Source organism: Aethina tumida, chromosome 2, assembly GCF_024364675.1.
Source record: "Aethina tumida isolate Nest 87 chromosome 2, icAetTumi1.1, whole genome shotgun sequence".
NCBI lineage: Eukaryota > Metazoa > Arthropoda > Insecta > Coleoptera > Nitidulidae > Aethina > Aethina tumida.
Window position 1 is genome coordinate 35,464,388 of NC_065436.1, and position 24,724 is coordinate 35,489,111.

Sequence of the window (24,724 nt, forward strand, 5' to 3'; positions counted from 1 at the left end):
TACGATGGTCTTGATAATATAATATAAATTTAAATTCTCCGTCTTTTTCTGATTACACATCTAAAGTTCTTTAGTTGACGTTGTAAACATAATCTCAGATATTTTTCAATAATATTTCTACTAGTATTATAATACTGTTTATTAACTTTTAACCTTTTCCATTCAAAACGTTTGTTTGTGCCCAGTTTTTTGAGAATATTATTACATCTGATTCATCATTTCTTTTCTACACTCTTTAATATTTTTTTTTCATTCTTCCAATAATAAGGATCCTATTTAATATGCGATAATCTAATGTACATATTTTTTTATTAATTTTCTTCGAAAGACTTTCCTTCATTTCGCTTAGAATTTATTTATATGTTTATTATGGTAATGGCGAAGTGAAATTACTGTTCATGTGACTTTATCAATACAAGATAACACTTTTACCGATGGTTTCACTATTTCGGTCATATTCGTCCACTATACTGCATAAGTATATTGCTAAAACATATAGGACAATCTCTTCCAAAAAATAGAATTTTATTTCAGCAGCTGATCATTTGACTTTGATCATATATAGACTGAGTATTTATGTCGGCAAATGAGTGAATTCGACATCGACAAATTTCAATTTTAAGCGATTCATTTAACTAAGACGTTTTCACAAACTTGACAAGACGATTCGTTTCCTTAAATTCGGCAAATAAACTGTAGCTAGGGACTTCCAAAAAGTATGATTTTACATATATAAGATACATAATGTAAGGGACAAAGCTTAATTTAAAGATAAATTGGATAAATAGATAAATTTAAAATATTAAAAAAAAAACTATTAAAATCAGTACACATTGGAATTCGAATGCGAATGTCTTCTAAATGGTTACAGTAATCGATTAACAACAAGAAAACTTTTTTATAGAACTTTCAATTTCCCACAAAAAATGTCAATATAAATTTTGTGTACGATCTAGTAATGACGAGATATGGAACTGAAGAAAAAATGGAAAACTGAGATGAGGAGGATCTTCCTATTAAACTTAAACTTATCTTTGGAAAGCATTTTTTAGGTGCCTAGAAATCAATTTTTCAGTATCGGAAGTTAAAAAAAATCTAGTCGATTTTTTTGGCCCACCATAATGACCATATACAATCCATGTTGTCCGAAATTATCTTGTTGAAGTTGAAATTAATGTTACGGCCTGGCCAGCTCGCAGTCCAGACCATAACACAATAGAACATATCTGGGATATTCTTGGAAGACGTTTCGGGGACTATCCTAAGCAACCGAATAACTTAGATGTACTCGAAATTTGGAAGAATGTGGACCAAAATGATGGATTTTGGGAATAAACACCAAATTTTGTGTAAAAATTATAAATAAAAACCTATTTTTAAATGAATATAAAAATATTCTATACATTTTTTCACCGTTTTTAGAAAATATTAATAATAATCAATTTTTATTGGTGTTGTACCTTAATTTTTTGTCGCAGTGTAGTTCTGTATAAACTTAACACATACAATTGCAAAATTTCATAAACAGTTCTGCATTAAAATTAATTGTGAAACTAGTATTTTTATTGCAATAAAACCAAAAAACTAATGTGAATATATAATTAATTAATAAAAACAAGTGTTTTTGTACTTATTAAATAAAAATATATTGGAAAATGATGTTACAACCCCTTCAAAAATTAAAATAATATCAACCGAATATCCAAACATTATTATGTTATTTATAATAATTACGCCATATTTTTTAAATATTAAAAAGTAATTTCCGCACGAGCTCTTCGATTGTATACAATTGCTCTACAACGATTTAGCATACTCAATATCAGCCTATCGAGTAAGTTTTGGTCTAGATTTTGTCATACTTCCTGTATCCCCAAAATTAGCTGCTGAAGATATCTATAATGGTTTTGACGGTTCAAAAGGCTTCTTTTCATAGCATCCCATACTATTTCTATTGGATTAAGGTCTGAAGAGTTTGCAGTCCAAGGAAAAACGCTTATGTTATTCTCTTCGAATGTTTATCGAACGATCCTCGCTATGTATATGACCTAGTATTGTCCAGCTGGAAAATGGAATTTGGGGTAATGTTGGTTAAATAAGATAACTCAATAGGTAAAACTATGTTGTCGCGATGTCAAACTGCATTCAAAGTTGTTTCCATTAAAAAGGTTAATTTGCCAGTATTAATCCCAAAACAACAATGAATTTCCTGCAAAATTCACCAAATCACGAGCATTTTGTAGCTGTGATTGGTTTCCAGGTTCTCTCTAGGTGGTAGCAAAATTTTGACTCATCAGAAAGGAGAATGCGGCTCCAATAATCAGGATTCTAATTAAGATGATCATGTGTCCAAGCTAAACGAACAGCGCGATTTTCAGGGAGCAATCAGTGTGTCTAAAGTTCCACTGCGAAATAGACCTTGCTCTCGGGACACGGTTTCTAACGGTTTGTGCTGATACAACCAAATAGTGGGTTCTACGAAGCTCTTGTCTTTGCTTGGGAGCTGTTATTTCCGTGAGTATCCAAGCTTGCAAAGGGAAAAGCCTACAAAAAACTTGGTTCGTTATATTATGGCTTGTCACATTCATAGATGTGTCCGTTTGACGAGCCACTTCACGTTATGATGTGGCCACCCTCTATCATCCTAACTACTCATATATATTGTTTGTCACTTAAGCACCTTTTCCATAATAATGAAAGTATTTTTATAAAAATTTGATGAATATTGGGTCAATAACACAAAATGTACTAAGGCTAACTTAACGGTTTTTTTTTTTTGAAGTGGAAACTTCTTTTAGGGGAAAATCTTATGGGTTCGCGTCACCGATATGCTCATAACTGGTGCACGTGTAGTGTGCTGTGCGCCTTAGACACTTTTTGGATGGGCGAAATCTCGTACGTTTGCGTCACCGACATGCATATAGCAGTATAGCTATACAGCTGACGTATATATATAAGTGTATATCTTATAAGTGAAATTGAACGGATTTAGTGAAAAGTTCAATGTGTAATATGCATTTCTGAAATAGTGTTTTTGTTTGATTATTATTTGAATCGTTTAAATGAAGAATCATTGTGAGATAAAAAATATAAATAACAGAAAATTATTTTCATTTCTAACTTTAGTTATCATAAACCATTAATCACTACAATGAAATCAAATAGATTGAAATTTAAGTAAATACAAATACTATCTATAAATAATATGATTGTATATTAATTGTTATTTCAATTGAATTGTATTTATATTTTGTCATGATCTTGTACAGCCCGTAATATATTTGAATAATAAAAAAATATATTGGGTTGTTCGGAAAGTCATTTCGTTTTCCCCGACAGAGGGTTTAATTGTATTTTTTTGCACCCAACTTCACACTTAAACCGTATAATTTTTATATGCATTGGGAGCTCATATAGCAAGGCTTGTGTGTTAAAAATTCCAATTAATTCTACGCATTAGTTTTTGGTTGGTGCCTTTTTAAATATGGAGAGCGATAAGCAGCATTTTCGACATATCTTATTGTTTTACTACAGAAAGGGTAAAAATGCTGTTCAAGCCAGAAATAAATTGACCGATGTGTATGGAGAAGGTATGTTAACAGTACGCCAGTGCCAGAACTGGTTCGCTAAATTTCGATCCGGCAATTTTGATGTCGAAGATGCACCACGTTCGGAAAGGCCGGTTGTTGCTGATAAAGACGAGATAAAGGCATTAGTTGATGCTAACCAGCGAATAACAACACGTGAAATCGGACTGAGGTCAAATTTATCAAATTCAACAGTTTATGACCACTTGAAAGGCCTGGGATTATCCTCGAAGCTCTCCCAGAGAGAGAAAAAAAAGAACGAAATTACTTTCCGAACAACCCAATATAAACATGCATATAATTGTTACTCGTTTTAATTTAATTCGATTTTTCTGGGTGTTCCCTACACACTTTGACTTTATATATTTTCTATGTAGTTAAAAAATATTGAAATGAAAATTTAATAAACTTAAAACAAAGCTATTATATGTATATTTAGTTATTAGGATTGTCTTTTTGTAAATTAAGTGGACCATTTTGAAGCCGACAAAACGCGCTCATCTCTTTTTATCAATATCCATTAGTGGAGCGGGCCCCGTTGCAACAACAATTGGAAAAAGCACGATGCAAATTGAAGCCGCGCATCAGTTAGATAATGGCGTGGCATAATGGGGCATAACGGAATGTTAATTAGGTCCGCGCCGAACGTACAATCGAACGCGCTACTGAAAAACGCAAAAACGCAACGTGGTCCGTCATGCGAGCGTAAAAAAGGAGCGGTGCGCGCCGCCTTGTCCTGATCCGGTTTCTTTGCACTTCCTTACCGGGCCTGAAAATACAATTTCAGCTCCTGCGGAATCTTGTAACTGTTCGTCTCGAAACGCCACGGCACATGTTTTTATTGCTGGGATTAATCAAATCGTGTCTCGGCTTATTTTTAAAATTTTCGCTTGTATGCACGTGTTCCGACGTCGAAATTTATTAATTATGGTGTCAAACGTGTAAAATTGCCGGTGGTTTTTCGTTTTTTTGTTTGTAATTTTAGTTAAAAATCGCGGCGATTAACGTGCCGCCATTAAATCCGGTAATTGGATCATAAATTTTTGTAATTGAATAAAATGCGTTAAGCGATCGTACGAGACTTTCAACGAGAAATCTGCGAGGAATCTGACTCGAGAGGCATCAAGATTTTTGTAATACTGTTTTTGGCACGGTTTCTTTTTTGTTTTGTAACAATTTTAATATTTACAGTTCCTGAAAATCATATGTAATGTTGATGATTTTTTCTTATATTCGAAACTCACAAATATCATAATAACAAAATATTAGTACTCAATTCGTATTTAAATTTAATAGCTAAAATAATGATGACATTAAATAATATTACTCGAAATTAATTGTTTAATTAATAGCTCTTTATTAGAACAATCAAATGTCAGAGTTAAATTTCTTTTAAAATATTAAAGGTCGATTTGCTAATATTTTAACTGATAATAGTCATGACATTACTAAATCAAAATTAATTAACTAAATAAAATACTGTTGTTAATATAGTTCCTGAAAATTATATTTTTATAATTTGATGATTGTTTATTAGATTTGAAAAGTACCGATATCAATATCAAATTTATCAAAAACTAATGTTAAATTTACATTCAGCTTTTAACATAAGCACAGATCGAGTAAATGTTATTCAACTGATATGGATCATGAATGACATGACTAAACCTAAATTTATTGACAAAATAAAATATTATTCAATAATTTTAAAAACATTATTAAAATTATTAAGAATTTAAAATTTTCACATGAATACTCATCCCAATATTTAATAATATGTTTCTACATTTCTGAATAAATAATATTCACAATCATTGGACATTAATATTAATATAGTTCCTGAACATAACGATAACAATAGAATAGAACAATAACAATATAAGCAAATATTTATGCTAAATTTATATTCAAGATTTAAGGATCTATTACATAATATTATTCAATTGATATGGGACATAAATAACATCAAGAAATTTAAATTTATTGACAGAATAAAATATGTTTCAATAGTTTTAAAAAACTTATTTATTCAATTATTTAGGATTAACTAATTTAAAATGTTCATACAAATACCCATTCCAATATTTAATAATATGTCGATTCATTTCTGAATAAATAATATTCACAATCATTAGACATTAATATAGTTTCTGAAAATTATGCTTAACCTTGTTTACTAAATTTGAAAGGTTACCAATATCACAACAATTAAACATTAATGTTAAATTTATATTCAAGTTTTAAGGATTTATGGACCGTGAATAATATTACTAAACTTAAATTTATTGACAGAAAAAAAATATTTTTCAATAGTTTTAGAAAAATTATTTATCCAATTATTTAGAATGATCTGTTTAAAATATTTACATAAATATTCGTCACAATATATCGATACATTTCCCAATAAATAATATTCACAATCATTAAACATTAATATTAATATAGTTCCTGAATATTATGTTTAAGTTTTTACTAAATTTGAAAGATTAACAATATCATAACAATCAAATACTTATGTTAAAATTATATTTAAGTTTTAAGGATACATTAGGTAATATTTAAGTGATATGGCATGTGAATTTCATTACTTAACTTAAATTTATTGTCAAAATATAATATTATTCAACAGTTTTAGAAAAAATTCTTTATTCAAGTATTTAGAATTGTTTAATTTAAAATCTTCACTCAAATACTCGTCCCAATCTTTAATAATATGTCGATACATTTCTGAATAATTAATATTCACAATCATTAGACATTAACATCAATATAGTTCCTGAAAATTATGTTTAATTATTTTAATAATTGTTTATTAAATTTGAAAGGTCAGCAACGTCAAAACAAACAAATATTAATGTTAAATTTATATTCAAATTTTGAGGATTTATTACATAATTTAATTCAACTGATATGTAGCGAGAATAACATAACAAAACTTAAATTTATTGACAGAATAAAATATTTTTCAATAGTTTTAGAAAAAATATTTATCCAGTTATTTAGAATGGTCTATTTAAAATCTTCATATAAATATTCATCTCAATATTTAATAATATGTCGATACATTTCTGAATAAATAACGTATAATCTTTATTTAATTGTTTAGAATTATCTAATTTAAAAATTTCACACAAATACTCATTCCAATATTTAATAATTTGCTGAATAAATAAAGTTCATTATATTAGATATTAATTTTAAAATACTCAGTATATTATATTTAACTATTTTGATGAATTGTTTATTAAATTTGAAAGGTCAGTAATGTCAAGACAATCAAACACTAATGTTAACTTTATATTAAAATTTTAAGGATAGGTTAGGTAATATTATTCAATTAATATGGGTAATGAATATCATTACTAAACATAGAAAAAATCTTTATTAATTATTTAGAATCGACTAATTTAAAATCTTCACACAAAAACTCATCCCAGTCTAATAATATGTCAATGCATTTATGGATAAATAATACTCACAATCATTAGGTATTAATGTTCCAAAAAATTAAACTTAACTATTTTGATGATTGTTTACTAAATTTGAAAGGTCAGCCATATCAGAACAATCATATACCAATGTTAAATTTGTATTCAAGTTTTAAGAATCTATTAATATTATTCAATTAATATAGGTGATAGTAAACATAGTAAATCTAAATTTTTGACAGAATAAAATATTATTCAATGGTTTTAGAAAATTCTTTTTTAATTATTTAGAACTGTCTAATTTAAAATCTTCACAGGAATACTTATCCCAATCTTTCATAATATGTCGATACATTTTTAAAGACTAGCAATCAAAACAACCAAATATTGAATTATCAGGAAACTCAAAATACTGGTGTTTAATTTATATTAAAATTTTAAAAATCGCTTGGGTAAAATTATTCAATCTGATAACCAAATTGAAATTAATTGAATAATTAACATTTTATTCAATGATTACAGATAAAATTCTTTATCGCATTGTTAAGAATTATCTAATTTGAAATCTACACATAAATACCGATACCAATCTATAATATTATGTCGATACATTTCAGAATAAGTAATATCTCTCAATCATTAAACATTTAACGATTTTTAAATTTGTAATTCCGATCCGCCTCGCGATAAAAACAACACGGAGGCAAATCAAAATTCCACAAATAACAAATCCCTTCCATTTAAGTAACGAACGTTGAAATAACAACAACATAACTGCCATTTCCATCATCCTTAGACACCATCGAATCGGCAATAGCGTATCGCCAATTAAACCCGCATAAGAAGCGACTTGTTCATAAGATCGCTCAGATGCCGATCAGGAATCAACGTATGACCAAAATTTAACATGCTACAAAAACATTTATATTAGTAACCGATGCACAAACCCGAATACGTTTTTGGAAAAGCTTCTTAAATTCTGGTGTCGAACGCCATATTCGTCAACGTCAAACCTTAGGGCAGGTATCTTAACAATCGCACTCCAGAAACCAGTTTGGTGCATTACAAAACCTTCTAAACACACCACTATGACGCAGTGACAGTGGATACCATATAAGTGTTAATTTTTCGTGCCAACTGTAACTGACAAAACCTCCTCGATGGATAAACAAACACGGTGCACCAATAAGAATGGGAAATTCGGAGGTGCATTTTTTATGTTTGTTCTTGAATTAACACCTGTCCACACAGATATGGACGCATCTGTTTGTTCAAACACTTAGCGCAATGCACACCCAAAAATTACGGTGCGTTAACCGTTTCTATTTATTTGTGTAACTGAGGTACAATGTAAAGAGATTTACTAAGCGAGACAAAGGTAAATATCATAAAAAATGTGGTATTTAATGAAGGGGTGCTCTAATTTGTTTTTTCTATTTACATTGTCGAAGTAACTTTTCGTATAAAGATCTTAGATAATACGTTAATACGGAATCCTTGATGGATTTTTATTTATGTTTAATTAAAAATGATTTATTTTAATTCAAATTAGATTATAGATTTAAGGGATTCAATCATTCCAAACAGTTATGTATAAAAATAATGCAATTTCTAACAATTTTGTATAAAGTAGGGAACCTAATAAGTTCTGTACAGAACACACTACATAATAAACTTATGAACACTTATGAAACTTCCAGAATAATCCTTTATAAAATTAATCACTGTTGCTAAATTTATTAAGTAATTCTGTATAAAATTAATACTTTTATATTATACAACTTGGTAAATAATTTTATACACAATTAAATTAATGCGACTTCTTAAAGAATTCTGTTCAGTTGCCAAACTTCCTAAGCAATTCCGTATAAAATTAATACTGTTATACAACTTGTTAAACAATTTTATACACTATTAAGTTAATTAAAAAACTTTTTAAATAATTCTGTTTAAAGTCAAAACATATTTGAATATTTCTAAAAGGTTCTGTATATAGTAAACTTACATATGTATTTTCCAGAATAATTCTTTATAAAATTAATCACAGTTGACAAACTTCTTAAGCAATTCTGTATTAAATTAATACTGTTATACAACTTCATTAACAATTTTATACACAATTAAATTAAATGCGGAACTTCTTAAATAATTCTGTTAACAATTATGACAGTTTTAATCTTCTTAAAAGTTTCTCTATACGATTAAGACTCTTACAAAACTTCTAGAACAAATCTATGTAAAATTATCAGAGTTGACAAACTTCTTCAGCAATTCTGTAATTAATAATGTTATACAATTTCCTAATCAATTCTATACACAATTAAAGTAATTGAGAAACTTAACTTAAATAATTCTGTTTACAGTTAAAACAGTTTAAATATACCTAAGAGTTGTACAATTAAGTTCCAGAACACTTCTTTATAAAATTAATCACAGTTGTCAAACTTCTTAAGCAATTCTATATAAAATTAATAGTGTTATACAACAATTTTATACACAATTAAATTAATTGCGAGACTTCTTAACTAATTCTGTTTACAATTAAGACTGCTTGAATGTTCCTAAGAGTTTATGTATACAATTAAGATATTTAAAAACCTTCCAGAAGAATGTTTGTAAAATTAATCACAGTTGCCTAATTTTCTTGAGCAATTCTATACAAAATTAAGGCTGATGAAAAACTTGCTAAACAATTTTATACACAATTAAATTAATTTCGAAACTTCTTAAATAATTTCGTTTACTGTTAAGACAGATTTGAATCTTTCTAAGAGGTTATATATATATAATAAAGATACTTATGAATCTTCCAGAACAATTATTTATAAAATTAATCACAGTTGTTAAACTTTTTAAGCAATTCTGTATACAATTAATACATTTATATAACTTCCTAAACATTTTAACAAGTTGCTACGTTTCTTAAATAATTCTACAGCTAAGACAGTTTAGAATCTCCATAAAAAGTTCTGTTATAATCCAATCATTTTTAAAACTTTCTAAATATTTCTTTATATAATTAATAGACTTGCGAAACTTCCCCTAACAGTTGTGTAGAATTAAGGCAGTGTTGAAACAGTTTCAAGCTTCTTAGGCAGTTTAAATAGGAACTAAAGAGAGAAAAAGGACACGAGACCCAATAAGATTCTTCGAAATCGACAGAATATCGTTTGAAGAGTATAGCAACGATAATTACGATCGTCCTTGGTAAAAGGATTCCCTAAGGGCACGACCGACCCGTGCACATAAAACCCGGCTCCGTTGACTGCATTACCTTTGCTCATATCATATATCAAACTGTTTAAACGCGGTATCTCGCTTTGGACCAGCTCCACGATATTATTAATCACTGCCCGATTTTACCTGAATAGGCACCCTCGATTTTAATACAATGGGCCCTATTGATTCGTCGTTGTTTATGTTTTTCTGCCAGCAAATCCAATAAATATGTATTGGTTTTATTGGACGGTCCGTAATTATGTGGAATTTCTGTTTTTCTTGTGTTAGTTTGGCCTTGATTGCGAAATGAAAAATGTGACGATGTCTCATTAGCAAGTGGCAGGAAAAACAAAACAGATATCGGTTGTTGCAACCGCATGTGGTAAAATGTTGTTTCATGACATTAACTTCGTAAACAAGTCTCTCTTCTGCGGTTACCGATGTTTTGCAGATAATACAGCCGTTTTACATATTAAATTAACGTTCCAATAGCCGAATTTACACTTGTGAAAACATCACTTCTGTTCTATGCATCGAACAATTACCCATAAATTTCACCCGGTAACGTTTACGTTGCTTTAATTTGTAGAACAATTGTATTAACTGTAAAAACGCAAAAATATCACCGCTAAACTTGTGCAGCAAACTACCGATTGTACCTTAAAAGTAACTTAATAACAAACACAATGTGAGAATCCTTAAAAGTACATCGCACATACTTTCTATCATTATGCCTGTGTTATAGGGAACATTGGTGCATTATAAATGAATTAGGAACCGCTTATTGTCATCTTATATGGACCATGTCCATCTGATACATAGAATTATGAAGGAATTTCGCACTTAAACGGAAGACAAACGGCTATTTTGAATTTCATATAAAAGGAAACAATGCACACAGGTGTTCTAACTATCAATGTTTTCGAAAAGTATTTAAATAGTTTTGAAACTTGTCACATACACGTCATTGTCATTTATAAACATATTTTTACATTAACCCCACAAATTCATCTGCCCCAGTTTTAAACATGGATTCCTTAATGGTAATCAGACTCAATTTAACATCCAATATATGTGTGGTTAAAACTTATTCCAGAGCCTGGACTTAACTCCATCCACGAAAGAACTCGTGTCAAAAATGGTAGACGGCGAAGAAGAAGAAGAGGAAGCATTATCTTCACCGCCCCCCGTTTATCCGCAACGAGACCTGGTGCCGCTGAGATTTCAAACTCCCAAACGCAAGTCGCTCTCCGAGCTACATCTGAAATCGTTCAAGGAAAAATGTCTCTTCCACCAGAGCATCAACTGCTGCTGCGCCCCGCAAGCCGATCCGTCAATCATGATCACCGGCTTCGGTTTGCGAAACGTCGACTCGGTACAGAGGGCCATTCACGCACACGAATTGGAAAAACAGGCCAGCATGCCCGAAACGGTTGACGAAATCGAGGAGGAGAAAACGTCGAAATCCACCTCGCAAACGACCAGCTTCAAATCGGAGACCGAAACGACCCAGACCGAGTCGCCGGCAGTTTCGATCATGAGCGTGGACAAGAAGTTGGAATATCTGTTGGGGATCGAAACGCCGTTAGCGGAAGAACATGCCCCATTTATTGCGCCCGAAATTCAGGAAGAGATGTCCATCTACATCAAGGATGGGGCGGAAGGTATGAGGCTGGCGCAAAGGTACTTGAGGACGCACAAGATCTTCCAGTTCTTCAAGTTTCTGATCTCGCTTTTGTTGAGTGAGATGCCGGAAAACCCAATAGATTTTTTGCTGCAACTTTTAGACAAGTTGTTGCTGTACAGGTCTGGCATAAGCAACCCCGTGGTACTTTTTGAGAAAAAACACATTGAAGCACTGTTCAATTTGATGGATAGGATGAGGACTGGATCTATCGATTTGCAACAGTATAACATAGGTTAAAATTGATTTGAGTGAGATAATTGTTTTAAAAAACTTTAGTTTTAGGCATGCAAACTTTGGGTATTTGCATATACAACAAAAACCCTCCAATGTCGGAAGATTGCACGGTACCAAAGGAGTTCTTCATCAACGAGGCGTATGCAAATTTATAATAATACAGTTTAAGTTGTTAATCACACGTTTTCAGTTATGAGTGCCAAATTGATATTTTAAACGATCTCATTTACGTGCACGACAAATCTCACAAAGATTACAAGCCTCCATTGATGTTAAAGACTCCACCTCCATCACTACAAGGACAGAGTTACACAGATTTCGGGGTTCCAACAGTTGTTAATCCCAGCTTTTATCATTTCTTAATCAAAACGAAGCCACAAGAAGTTGAATCTTTGGGCACCCAAGGATAATGACATGTATTAAATATATGCACACGTGCACTTGTATAATAAAAAGACTGAATGTTTTTAATTGAATTTATTGAAATGATGTGGGTCATATCTTCTAATCTAAAAATCCTTTTTTCTTAATAGAGACGGTGATGGTATCTAGTCTTGCCTGTAAATTTAAAGATGTCAACTATTTATTAAATTATCTTATTAAATTTTTTCGTCGTGATTGCAGTAGTTTGAATTTGATTCAATTAGCGTTAACATGAATATAAATTCTCAGTGAAACGACGTCTTCGCCTACGAAGTTCACAAGTGCGTTTTTCCTGCATTAACAAAATTGACAATGTAATAGCTTAATTTCAACTAAACAAACCTACTGCAAAAAAGAGACACTTTAACACCCACTTCTATGTCGACTTACGTTTTTAATACGCATCCGAACAATTTCCTAAAAAATGTGTAAGTCGGTCCTCCGACGATTCTTTCTTTAATCACGGCAGGGACTTCGGTTTGCAACGCGGCTGTTTCTTGTCTGCATTCGTAAATCACTTCGATCCCCGGTTGAGGAACAGCTCCGACAACAGAAACTGTCTCGGTGGTTGGTTCGGGTGCTATGTTAGACGTTGGTTCAGGGGTTTTCGGAAGATTTTCGGGGATTTTGTAGCCGGTGGTGTAGTAGGTGCCTTGGTCGAGTTGAGGGAAAGTTCTGCGGGGCTCCAGGAAGACTCGTTCCTCCTCATAGTTGACGGTGCTAGATGAGATTGATATGACCATGATGTACGAAGATTTTTTAACGATGTGATTTATGAAATGATTTTTGATGAATGTGACAGTTGTTTTATTGAAGGTTCGCGGGCATTGTTTAAATGTCGATTATAAAGTCTATGAGTTTTGTATGGATGGTTATTAAGAACAACAAAAACTGACCATTGTCCGTACGTATAAAAACTTGTTTTAAATCTGACCAATTATATTATTTAGAATACAATAGATGTGGCTCCAGCCGACAGTAGTTACAAAGGACGATCAGCACGTGCCTTTTATGTCAATTTTCTCGCCAACAATGGAACCCACTTCAACAACTACCCCAATACATTTTCTATTGTCAAGCGTATCTAACAAGATATTTTATTACATTCTAACATCTAATTAATTATATTCAAAAATGGCGCCCTTTTCAAAAACAGTTGGTAACGCAAGTAATTACTAGAAATGTTTTGTTAATTTATTTTTAGTTGGTAACCAGTCTTTTCATTCCTTCCTTTCCAAACGTGTTGCAACAAAAAGTAACTCATGTCGTTCAATAAAAAAATACGCCGTCCAAGACATTCCAGAGAACCAACTAATGAATCTACAATGTTGAGATCGGCCAACGAAGGTGAGAATATTGAAAAACTTTCCCGAGTTCAAGCCAACAGCTCTGGCAGTAAGCGTCAAAAGATTCATGGTGAAAGTATCCCAAATGCCAATATCGAAAACGCACTTGACGCAAAAAAGCCAGTACTCGAAGGCAGTGCTCAATTGAGCACGGCACAGTGTGATCCAACTTTAATGCTGAAGGCTCACGAGGCAGTAGACATTGATACGTTATGCGATGATTTGGAGACGCTGAAGATGTCAAGGCAAATCTGCGTTGATGAAAGTTTGGAACTAAACGAATCTACAAACGTACCGACAGAACAAAATGAATCATTGCAAAAGGAAATTAGTTTCATGGAGAAATTACAGACGCTGGGCAAAATATTGATGCAAATAAGCGATATGTTTCACGAAAACGAATTGGGCGTAGTCCAATGTTTTTTAACTAATATCAAACCTGAGAACGAGCAGTCGCTTCTGGACAGCATGAAGTCTCTAAAACCAGGCGAGCTGAATGATTTGAACAAGCAATTGGAGACGTATTTGAACGTGACTGAATCAATTAAGTTGGTGGCTAATAATCAAGAGATTAAGAATTTATCCAAATCCATGAGAAAGGAGAATGGATCGAAGTCTTGGAATCAACGCAAGTAAACCATAAAAAATAATTTGTTAATGTACCCCAAGTTAATTATAACAAGTGGTATATTATTTTTCATTTACTATAGTGTTTAGATTTAGATAAATTGTCACTTATTGTAAATTTATATTCTTTAGCAAGGGATCATCAACACGTGCCAAATTTCTTTCCTAACAACAGAACCAACTTCAACAACTACCCCAATATATTTTCTATTGTGTATTGTAAAGGACAAGACATTTTATTACCTCTTAAACCCCCTTTGTTATAGATCGTAAACTGTCTGGACTACTGTTTAAAATTACCTTCAAATGTAGGTCAAAAGTAATTGGACTTAGTTGATTAGCTGTTTAAATTTATAATTATTAATTAATTTATAAAATGTTCCCACGGAAGGGTGAATTATAGGGGTTGAAATCCTCAATCCACCCCATTTATTTGATAGTGTGCACAATATTGTTGGGGTCAAGTAATTGAAAGTGATTTTTGATTGTTGATGGTCACAAGCCGAAAAGTAAGTTCTTTGCCTTATTTGTTGATGGTCACAAGCCGAAAAGTAAGTTCTTTGCATAATATGTCAGTCAATTAAAAATCTTTGTATCTTATGTAATGGTGTATATTTAAAATTTAATTAAACACAACAATAAATTCAATGTGAACTCTAAAACACGTCTTTTATTTGCCTTTTAACTTATACATCCCATAAAATTTGTGCGTTTTCAAAGTAATTTATGGTTTCCTACCATGATACACTGAATATAAGGTAGGATATTGCGCATGGTGGGCGGTGCTTATTTTAGCGCGAATACGTCACGCGTAGAGTAGGTTTTGAACTGAACAATATGATTTTGACCTATAATCTGCGAATTACTATGCCCTTTGGCAATTTTGTTTCAATAAGCATTATTAAAAGTAAATAGTTGAATATACATGTTAGCTTACGTCTTCACCTTCACCGATGGACCAATGCGACGTGCTCACATCTATTTAGACTAGTTTTGTTTTATAAACAAATCTGAAGTATTTGTTTACATTTAATAATCGGGGCAGTTCTTAAAAAAGAACCAGGCAGTCAAGCTTTAGATGTAGAGGGTTAAAGTACGTTTGTTGTAATAAAGCGTATTATTGTGAATTTAGTGTTTTAATCAAACTAAAAAGACAGATTAACAGTCGCTAATCTATCATACATATACTTATTTAACATATGTACGGTATTCTTTTCGGCGTTTTGTTTCTGTGTGTATTGTTTTTTACATAATTTCTGGATTAAATTTGTGTATTAAAGTGATAAAAATGCGGTGTGCTGTTGTAGGATGTAATTCTGACAACCAGTCTAAACGTAGTCCTATCGGAAACGTTAGATTTTTTAGATTTCCTAAAGACAATAATCTATGCAAAACGTGGTTACATCTCACAAAGAGAAAAGACAAAGTAAACACAAAAAACGCTGTAATGTGTTCCAAACATTTCTGTGAAACTGATTACAAAGTTATCTTAAAACATATCCTTCTGGGTTACACTCCTAAAAATTTTCGCGCACTGAAAGATGATGCTGTTCCTACGCAAAATTTACCCCAATCAGTTGTACAATCACCTTCAACTTCTGGAGCTGGAAAAAGAAGAAAAGTTGCGTACAAAAAAGAGAAACAGCACGTTTTATAAAGAACATGCTTGAGGCTGAAAACACGTAAGTTTTTGAAATATCAAATTGTGGTGGTGTGTTGCTTTGATTGTATGAGACTAGCTTATCTTTTTGCTTAACAGGGTTGGGGAAAGGGCAGCTCAGCCTGTAGTTAGTAATGATTGTAAGGTGGAGGAAAATTTAGATAATAATATGGTAGTGGAATCAAATATTACTTTGGAAAAGGGTAATGGTTTTTCTATAAATCATTTATCATATCATTTGCTTATGTGTTAAAAATTTTAGTGTTCAAACAAACGAAACATGGAAAAACTTAGATGACCTCGCACTTGAAAATGAACAACTTAAAAAACAACTTGCTGCAATTAAACGGGTTTTTAGTGAAAATGACGCTTTACAAAATTTGGCAGGGTTTGTTTGTTACAAGCTAAAAGATTCCACCTTACAAAGTCCAAGTCAATCATGGTCATGGATTGATCACCTCACTGAGGGTGGTTTATCAAAACCATCGTTAAGTTTTATGTCTCAAGTTGAAGAATTAAACAAAGTGTTTCTCGAAGTTAATGGTGAACTCATAGTAACCGAAAAACAGAATTTTATCCATGATCTTTTAATGAAAAGTAGTAAAATTGATTGTCCCATACAAGCAAAACAGCTTTTTTTTAGAACTAGAATGTTCTTCAGAATTAAGGAACTCAACAGGGCTTTAAGAGACAAATCAATCGGCAAAAGAAAATGGAAAAAAATTGTTTCGTAGATTCAAGTGTTAGGTTTTTATGTTTTTTGTTCTATGTTTACCTGTCAAAATGTATTAATAAAAATTTATATTTAAAACCATGGTTGGTTATCCTTATAAACTTTAATATTGTAATAAACTTTTAAGTAAAAATTTTTTTACGGCAACAGTAATGCATCTTATAGCACAGTTACGCTAAATTTTTTTATCTTTAATTTATAAAATATGGCATAACAAGCATTTTTTATATTAGATTTTTTTGTAAACTATGAAAATAAACACATTTCTGAGAATATTCGTATAAAATTCATATCTCCGTAATGCAAGTTACTCTACGCGTGACGTCATGCGCGCGGCCGACCTAAAATTGAACACGGGAGTATCCGGCACTGGTTTCCTACTTTTATTACCGATAACATTCAAAATTACCGTATACAAAAAACAGTTAATTAATTTTATCTCGAAAAAAGCCACCTGTGTACGAATAAATTGTATATTTCTGCCAACGAACAATGAAAAATGTTACCCCTAATATAACTTCAGTGATGTTCCCACCGGTAATGAATCGCGGAATCGACTAAACACAGTTTCCCACGGGTTTACCCCACCTTCACACGTGGCGCCACGTGTGATTCGCCCTCACGTCAGGACCCCTCGATAAATAAAACCGGTGGACCATTGTTAAAATTAACCTACCGAAATTGGGGTGAGCAATGTCAACTGAAAGTGGTACTCAACTTTTAAATAGTGTTTTTTATTGATACATTCGCATGTATGAAATTTATTTGGACATTTTTTACTAAACGTTTTTATTGAGGATTGACTTTTGTTTTATAAGCTCCTATAACTGTTGGAATTTAATCTAAAAAGTGTCTTAATTGTATATCAAATTATTTAAATAGTTTTACTATTGTTTTAATTGAATACAATAATTGAATTATTAAAGATGTTTGTAAAAGTTTCAATTGCATAAAAAATTGATCAAGAGTTTCATCATTATACATTTCGAAGTTTAATCAGCATTTTGATCATGTACGGAATTTTGAGGTAATTTGAAACTTTTTAAAATTGATCAGGAAGTTTCATAATTATCTTAATTATTAATGTATATGGAATAACTTAGGGTAGATGAAGTTTGATCTATCGATAATATATGTTTATAGTTTTTCAACATTTTTGTTTTGATTGTTCGTGTTAATTGTGTACCGAATTATTGAGGTAATTTGAAGCTGTTTAAATTGAATAAAAAAATTCTGAAGAAGCTTCAGTCCTGTCTTATTGGTTAATATAATTGACTAGGAAGTTTCATACCTATTTTAATTGCATACAAAATGGTTTAAAAAGTTTATATTAATTGTATATGAAATAGCTTAAGGTGTATGAAGTTTGAACTATCTAAAATATATGCTTATAGAGTTTTTTAATTTAAGGAGTGTATAGAATTGTCTAAAAATTGTGTAATTTCAACAGACTCCCCTATAAAATGTAAATCCAATAAAATTGTTATTTATTTTAGTAATTATTTCTCTTTAAGCTAAAAATAAACTGTGTGAACGTTAATTAAAAAACATCTCCAAGAGATTTATGGACTAAGAAAACAATTTTGCTTGGAGAACATCACCATGTTGGAATGCTACTAATAACAAAATAATAAAACAAGTATCGGTATGACGCACCGAACTTTAAATGCAGTAATAAATACAACTGAGTGTTTGTTTTTATATTGACGGTATGATATTTATTTTATTAAATGTGTAGTACACATTGTACAGTTTCCCCGGTGATTAAACAGTGCGTGAACTAAGTCTTCGGGTTCGGTTCTCGTGGGACCAATACATTTAAGCCTGTGCATATGTGATCACTTAGCCAGCGACACTTAGTTCACATGTGATTATGTAATTAGATTTGTTGATACGCGTTTTGTTTCCGTTTTAGCTCCCCCACCCCCGTGTTGGAAGCCACCAGTACCTATGGGCACTAATTGTTGCCGATACGTTAATGACATTGTTTAGAGATGCGAACATGTGCCTTTAATCATTTCCAAAAACCGCTGAAAGACGATTTACGATCGGCAAAAAGATCGACATCAAAGCGGTAGACCGATATTGTCAGGAGAATATTTGAAAAAATAAACATACCTAAATGAGTGTGTTCGAGTAAAAAGCACGGTCGTGCTAAATATACTAATGTCCGAGTAAAGTTGACGAATTCTTTTCAAGAGTCGTACAAAACTGGCTTCTCTAAATATGGTGATCGTGCAATTCCATCCTTGGCTCAGCAATTTTATACGATCGCGGTCCGCAACGAAGATTACAATTGTACGATGCAATTTTTTTCAATTGATAAGTCTTCCAATTATGCGGACCTGAATAATTAATCGATGTTGGTTTTGATTAACTGTTTTGTTCGGACGTTCAAATGTAATTGGAATGTTTTAATTAATACAAAATGTGCATAAATTACTATGAATTATTATTTACACCGTACCACCTGCCTTCCGACTCGTAGTTTTCATCGACAAAATCCTTGAAATGGTACAATATTTGGTTTGTATAAATATTGAATTGAATTCCAAACCTGTCAACTATTTAAATATGATAACGTGTATGTGTGCATTATTTATTGAGTTTCATACAAGAAATTTATATAAAGGGGTTATTGTGAATGTAGTCAGCAAATATTACTCTTGTAATATTGTGCAATATTTTTATGTACAGGGTGTTCCAATTTTTTTTTTGGATTTGGAAAATAAAATATGAGTTACGCCCTCTTTGTTGGTTTGTCTGAAGACAATTTGTGCTTCAAGAATTTTGTATTTTTCAAATGTTTTTTCTACATATTTAAATTACTAACCTTCTTTAAAATAATTTTTTTCAACAAAATACCATTATAATGAATAATTTTTTGTGAACGTTCTGACAAATTTATTCTGCGAGAAAAAAGTTATGGATTCTGGTTGTGGAAGAAATCCTCATTTTTAAACTCCTCTTCAAAATTATACCGTAAAAAATTGAACAAAAAATTACGACTATTTTATTGATAATTTAGACTTTTAATAGGTAATAATACGTAAAAGTTCATCATTATCATTTAAATCTTTCAGTGGTTAAGATTTTAGTACTGCTCTATCAGGTTAACTATCTTCATCCTATTGTCAAAATCATCGAAACGTACACAATTTTTGTTAAAAAAAATTTAAATTTGTATGTAGATAAAATTGCTAAAAAAATATTAAGTATAGTATTAAAGCAACTTCAAAGGGAATTTCAATGATTAAATCTGTGTTATTTAATTTAACACTTCATATAACAATCTCTTTGTTTTATAAATTTACCAATCTTCATGACACATATTCAAGCATAAAAGTTTCTTGAATTGCTGTGATGACTTCATTAAAATTTGTAAAATTTTTATGTCGAATTTGGTTACAAACGTGATCCCCCATGTTTTCTATAAGGTTAATGTTTGAAGACTGGGACTATTCTGTGGTTCAGTAAATGCGACCTAAATAAGTCGAAATTAGACTTTCACATTTTTAGTAGAAACCAAGATTTTTCTTGAACGGGAGATCCACTAATCATCTTCTCACAGACCTTGATCTAATTTCAGTAAGTCTCATTTCTTCCAAGTTGACTTTAATTTCAGCTGACAATAAGAGTGGATTGTTTAGGAACCTTAAAATTGAATTGTTCATTATTCGAATAATTAATAAACAATGGATGATTTAAATAAAATTACTCTTCTATCTCCTGTATAAGGGATTAATGAAAATGTTTTTAGAAATTTTTATTTTCTTTTATTATATATATAATATTATAAAATAAAGTAGATTTTTATTACCATTCCATTTGAATTCATTCTAAGTAATCCCAAAGTTGATCTATAGGGTTAGATCCGGTGATTGTGAAGGCCTTGGAAAAACTTGTGTTTTTTCTTGTTCGATTCAATCTTTTATGTACTTGGAAATATGTTTGGGATCGTTGTCCTGTTGAAACAACCATTTTAGTGGGATATTATCCTTAGCAAAATGTAGTATGTGGTCCTTTAATATGTTTCCATAAACAAATCGATCCATTTTTTCGGCGATGTGGACCAACAGGCCAACGCCATATCGATTGAAATGGCGCCATACCAAAACTAATATTTTTAATTCGCACACTACAATGAGAAACTAAACAATACTGGTAGATGGTCAAAATAAACTGAATTTAATGGGTTTAAAATTTATGTCTTGGTAAAAATTGTCTACTTCTTATAATATATTTTATAATACCGAAATAAACTGCAATATACACTGTGCATTATTATTTGTATTTCAATAAACAGAGCTTTTATTTTAATATTATTTTTTATAATTTTTGTTTATTTGGTATTTTATTAGATCCTACGGTTTCCAAACTGTTATCTAGGAGTGTATTTGTTGTTATAATTATGACCACTATTATATTGATTCCTTAATGCGGATAAAGTAATTAGATATTATTTTCTATAAACGGTCATATGTTTTCTAAAACGTTACATATAATCATAAAAAATTACAATTACAGACAATATTTTTAGTCACTAGTCCCAAAACGAAATAGGACATAATTATTACATTTTTGCAAAAGTCACCGACACTTTAAAAGTCAATTTCAGTAATAAAAACATGATTTATTATGAACTAATTTTTTGCAAAAGCGTTAATTATATCCCAGTTAAAAGCCCCGCTCAAAGTATATAATTACCGACGGTTCAAGTGAAGCGCCCTTAAAATCCTCAAGTTTTTGTCTCGATTTTTTGACTTTTCTACCTGGAGGCTCGTGCTGTACTGATCTTTGTTTTAATCTACCCCATGGAAAAAATAAACCACTTGTTTCCGAGAAAATAATATTTTGCATGAGCCCTTTCGTGGGATTTGGAGTCGTTTAAATGCACGAGACGACTCGTTGTTTGTTATCGTTTTGAATCTGGTGATTAAGCTTTATTTTAAGAAAAAGTTTAAACTTTTAACTTCGGTTTCCAAGGAAGTTTGTTCGTGTCACACAATAGGGACTTTTATAAAGGATTCTTGACATAAATATTGTCATAATATTGATTCAGATAAAGTTTATCTTTTGTTGTTTTGTCCCACACAATTTCACAATAAGCAGATCGGAAATGTTGGTATGGTTTTGATGAGATCATTAAAATTTTACAGCTGTGTCAATATTTATAAGAAATGATATTGTTCACAAATTAAATTTTATTTAAGCAAAAGTAATAAAATAAATGAAAATTTAATAATAATAACAACAACAATACTAAGAATTTAGGTGTAAAAATTTAGATCAAGTAATAGTTTTAGAAGCAGCATATGAGAATAAGGCTATTACAAACATTCACGTTGTTCCTCAACGCTTACAATTAGACCAACAACAAAGCGAGCTTGTTTACAAATAAAACCACGAAATAACAATGATTTGTTCTCAATCAGGCCGATCCCTCAGCCTCGGCGTCAGCCGTTTGGCAAAAAGAACTCGGCAACACAAGAGATTCGCAACACATTAAACAATATAATGTGTTATTGTTATAACTGTAGATTTAATCAGTATTGTTCTTGTGGCAGAATGTTACACTTAAAATAACGAACCGGGCTGGTTTTCGCTTCGGCGTCTTCGTCGAGCGTAATTTCAAACCGGCTGACGTTGCTCCGAGCCATACTTACATGTGTGGGACTCTACCTACATTCTTACGGAATAAATGACAACATGTTTTATAGGATTTAATTTGAAATAAGTGGATATGCTCTAGAAAGATATTTTTCTGGCTCCGTGTGACAAATGGTGCTGATTTACATTTATGAGTCGCTCCACGTGTGCACAGAACGAAGATGGTACGGACGCCAATTAAATAAGGGATAGGATTTTTCATGGTTTGTCTTGTTAGGAGGTTTATCTTTATGTTATGGTTTCTATAAATGATTCTAGTAGGACATTCAGCATAACTTGATTATATAGAGCGATAATTTAGTTTATGTTATACTGGAAGTAAATTTTTATGTGACACGTATTTCTAGTTGTTGGGCGCCAATAAAAAATTACATATCATTTTATTTATAGATATTTTAAAATGTCTTAAAAATGACTTTATAAAAGTAGGATATATGCTTTTAAATTTTTAATAAGTACTTTTCTGTATAATTTAAATAATTCTAAACGTTTCAATTAATCTGTGAAACTTCAATTTTTAAACAGTTTAAACATTCAAAGTAATTAACAATACAATTTTAAGTTATATAATACAGTATTGTGTTATCTGTACTTAAGATAGTTATGGAACTAAACCAAAAATTTTTTTTATCCTTCTAAACCTTCTCAATAGATGTTTGTAACAGTAATGACATTTTGTTAAATACAATTAAAACAATGGTTAAAACTTGACAAGCAGCTTTTTATATGGTTTGTACAGTTTTAAACTTATTGAATACAAAATAATGTTATTATCAATATGTTATTTCTAAGAGCTAAAACATTTTAAAAGCCTCCAATAGTTTAAAAATTAAGATAGCGATGAAACTTTTTAAGGAATTCAATGTAATTAAAATAATTGTAAAATTTCTAAAGTAATTTTTTAATATAATTTTAATAGTTTAAACTACTTTAATAGTTCGACATACAATTAAAACAATAGTAAAATTTCACAAGAAGTTCTATAGAGATATTTTTTACAATTTAAACTTCTTCAATATTTTTTATACAAATAACACTATTGTAAAACTTCTTAAGTAATTTTATACTATTTAAATAGTTTCAAACTTCCTCAATAGTTATACATGTATACACATAAGGCATTGATTAAACTTCCTAATCAGTTATATATACAATTAATTTAGTTGTTATACTTCTTCGGCATTTCTTTTAGAATTTAAACAGTTTCTAACTTATTCGATAGTTTTGTAAACAGTGATGAATCTTCCTAAGCAATTCTGTACATATTAAGATATAGGTGAAACTTGTTAAGCAATATTTTATACAATTTAACAATATAATTTCAAACTTTCTCAATAGTTCTGTGTACAATTAAGACAATGATGAAACTTCTTAAGCAATTCTGTATAAAATTAAAACAGTTTTAAAACTTCTAAAGCAATTTTTAGTATAATTTATACAGCTTAAACTTCCTCAATAGTTCGATATACAATTAACACAGTAGTGAAATTTCACAACACAGGTATGTATATTGTTTATACAAACAACACTATTGTGAAACTTCTTAAATAATTTTTATACAATTTAAAAAGTTTCAATAGCTGTACATACAATTAATTTAGTTATATACTTCTTCAGCACTTTTTTAGAATTTAAACAGTTTCTAACTTCCTCAATACTTTTGTATACAGTGATGAAATTTCCTAAAAAATTCTGTAGGCATTAAGATATAGGTGAAACTTGTTAAGCACTATTTTAAACAATTTAAATTGTTTCAAACTTTTTCATTTGTTCTGTATACAATTAAGACAATAATGAAATTTCTTGAGTAATTCTTTATGGAATTAAAACAGTTGAAAAACTTCTAAAGCAATTATTAATATAATTTAAACAGTTTAAACTTCCTCAATAATTAGGCATACAACTAACTCAGTAGGAAACTTCACAAGAAGGTCTATAGGTATTTTTTATACCTTAAAACTTCTTTAACATTCTTTATACAAAAAACACTATTGTAAAACTTCTTAAGTAATTTTTTATAATTAAAATAATTTCGACCTTCTTCAATAGTTCTGTATCCACTTAAGATAGTGATTAAACTTCCTAAGCAATTCTATATACAATTAATCTA

General features: G+C 30.6%; 2 protein-coding genes across 3 annotated transcripts; one reads left to right on the forward strand and one right to left on the reverse strand.

Moving 5' to 3' along the window:
- Nucleotides 1-2,450: 2,450 nt before the first annotated feature.
- On the forward strand, nucleotides 2,451-12,626 carry LOC109606350 (uncharacterized). 2 transcript variants are annotated; one of them, XM_020022917.2, is made up of 4 exons: nucleotides 2,451-2,514; nucleotides 11,331-12,153; nucleotides 12,204-12,294; nucleotides 12,346-12,626. In XM_020022917.2, exons 2-4 carry the CDS (start codon nucleotides 11,373-11,375, stop codon nucleotides 12,563-12,565), a joined length of 1,092 nt encoding a protein of 363 aa, XP_019878476.2. In that variant the 5' UTR covers nucleotides 2,451-2,514; nucleotides 11,331-11,372; the 3' UTR covers nucleotides 12,566-12,626. The 2 variants fall into 2 exon arrangements, with proteins under 2 accessions (XP_019878476.2, XP_019878469.2); XM_020022910.2 differs by lacking the exon at nucleotides 2,451-2,514 and adding an exon at nucleotides 11,192-11,277.
- Nucleotides 12,618-13,524, reverse strand: LOC109606365 (uncharacterized). Its single transcript, XM_020022927.2, has 2 exons — nucleotides 12,969-13,524; nucleotides 12,618-12,713 (listed from the first exon to the last, which is right to left on the reverse strand). The coding sequence occupies exons 1-2, from the start codon at nucleotides 13,319-13,321 to the stop codon at nucleotides 12,704-12,706; spliced, it is 363 nt and encodes a 120-aa protein (XP_019878486.1). The 5' UTR covers nucleotides 13,322-13,524; the 3' UTR covers nucleotides 12,618-12,703.
- Nucleotides 13,525-24,724: the final 11,200 nt, after the last annotated feature.

Coding starts and splice junctions, on each gene's coding strand:
- LOC109606365 (XM_020022927.2), bottom strand. CDS start 13,321: ATGGTCATATCAATCTCATCTAGCACCGTCAACTATGAGGAGGAACGA.
- LOC109606350 (XM_020022910.2), top strand. Junction 12,154..12,203: donor TTTGCAACAGTATAACATAG/GTTAAAATTGAT, acceptor CTTTAGTTTTAG/GCATGCAAACTTTGGGTATT. Junction 12,295..12,345: donor GAGTTCTTCATCAACGAGGC/GTATGCAAATTT, acceptor ACACGTTTTCAG/TTATGAGTGCCAAATTGATA.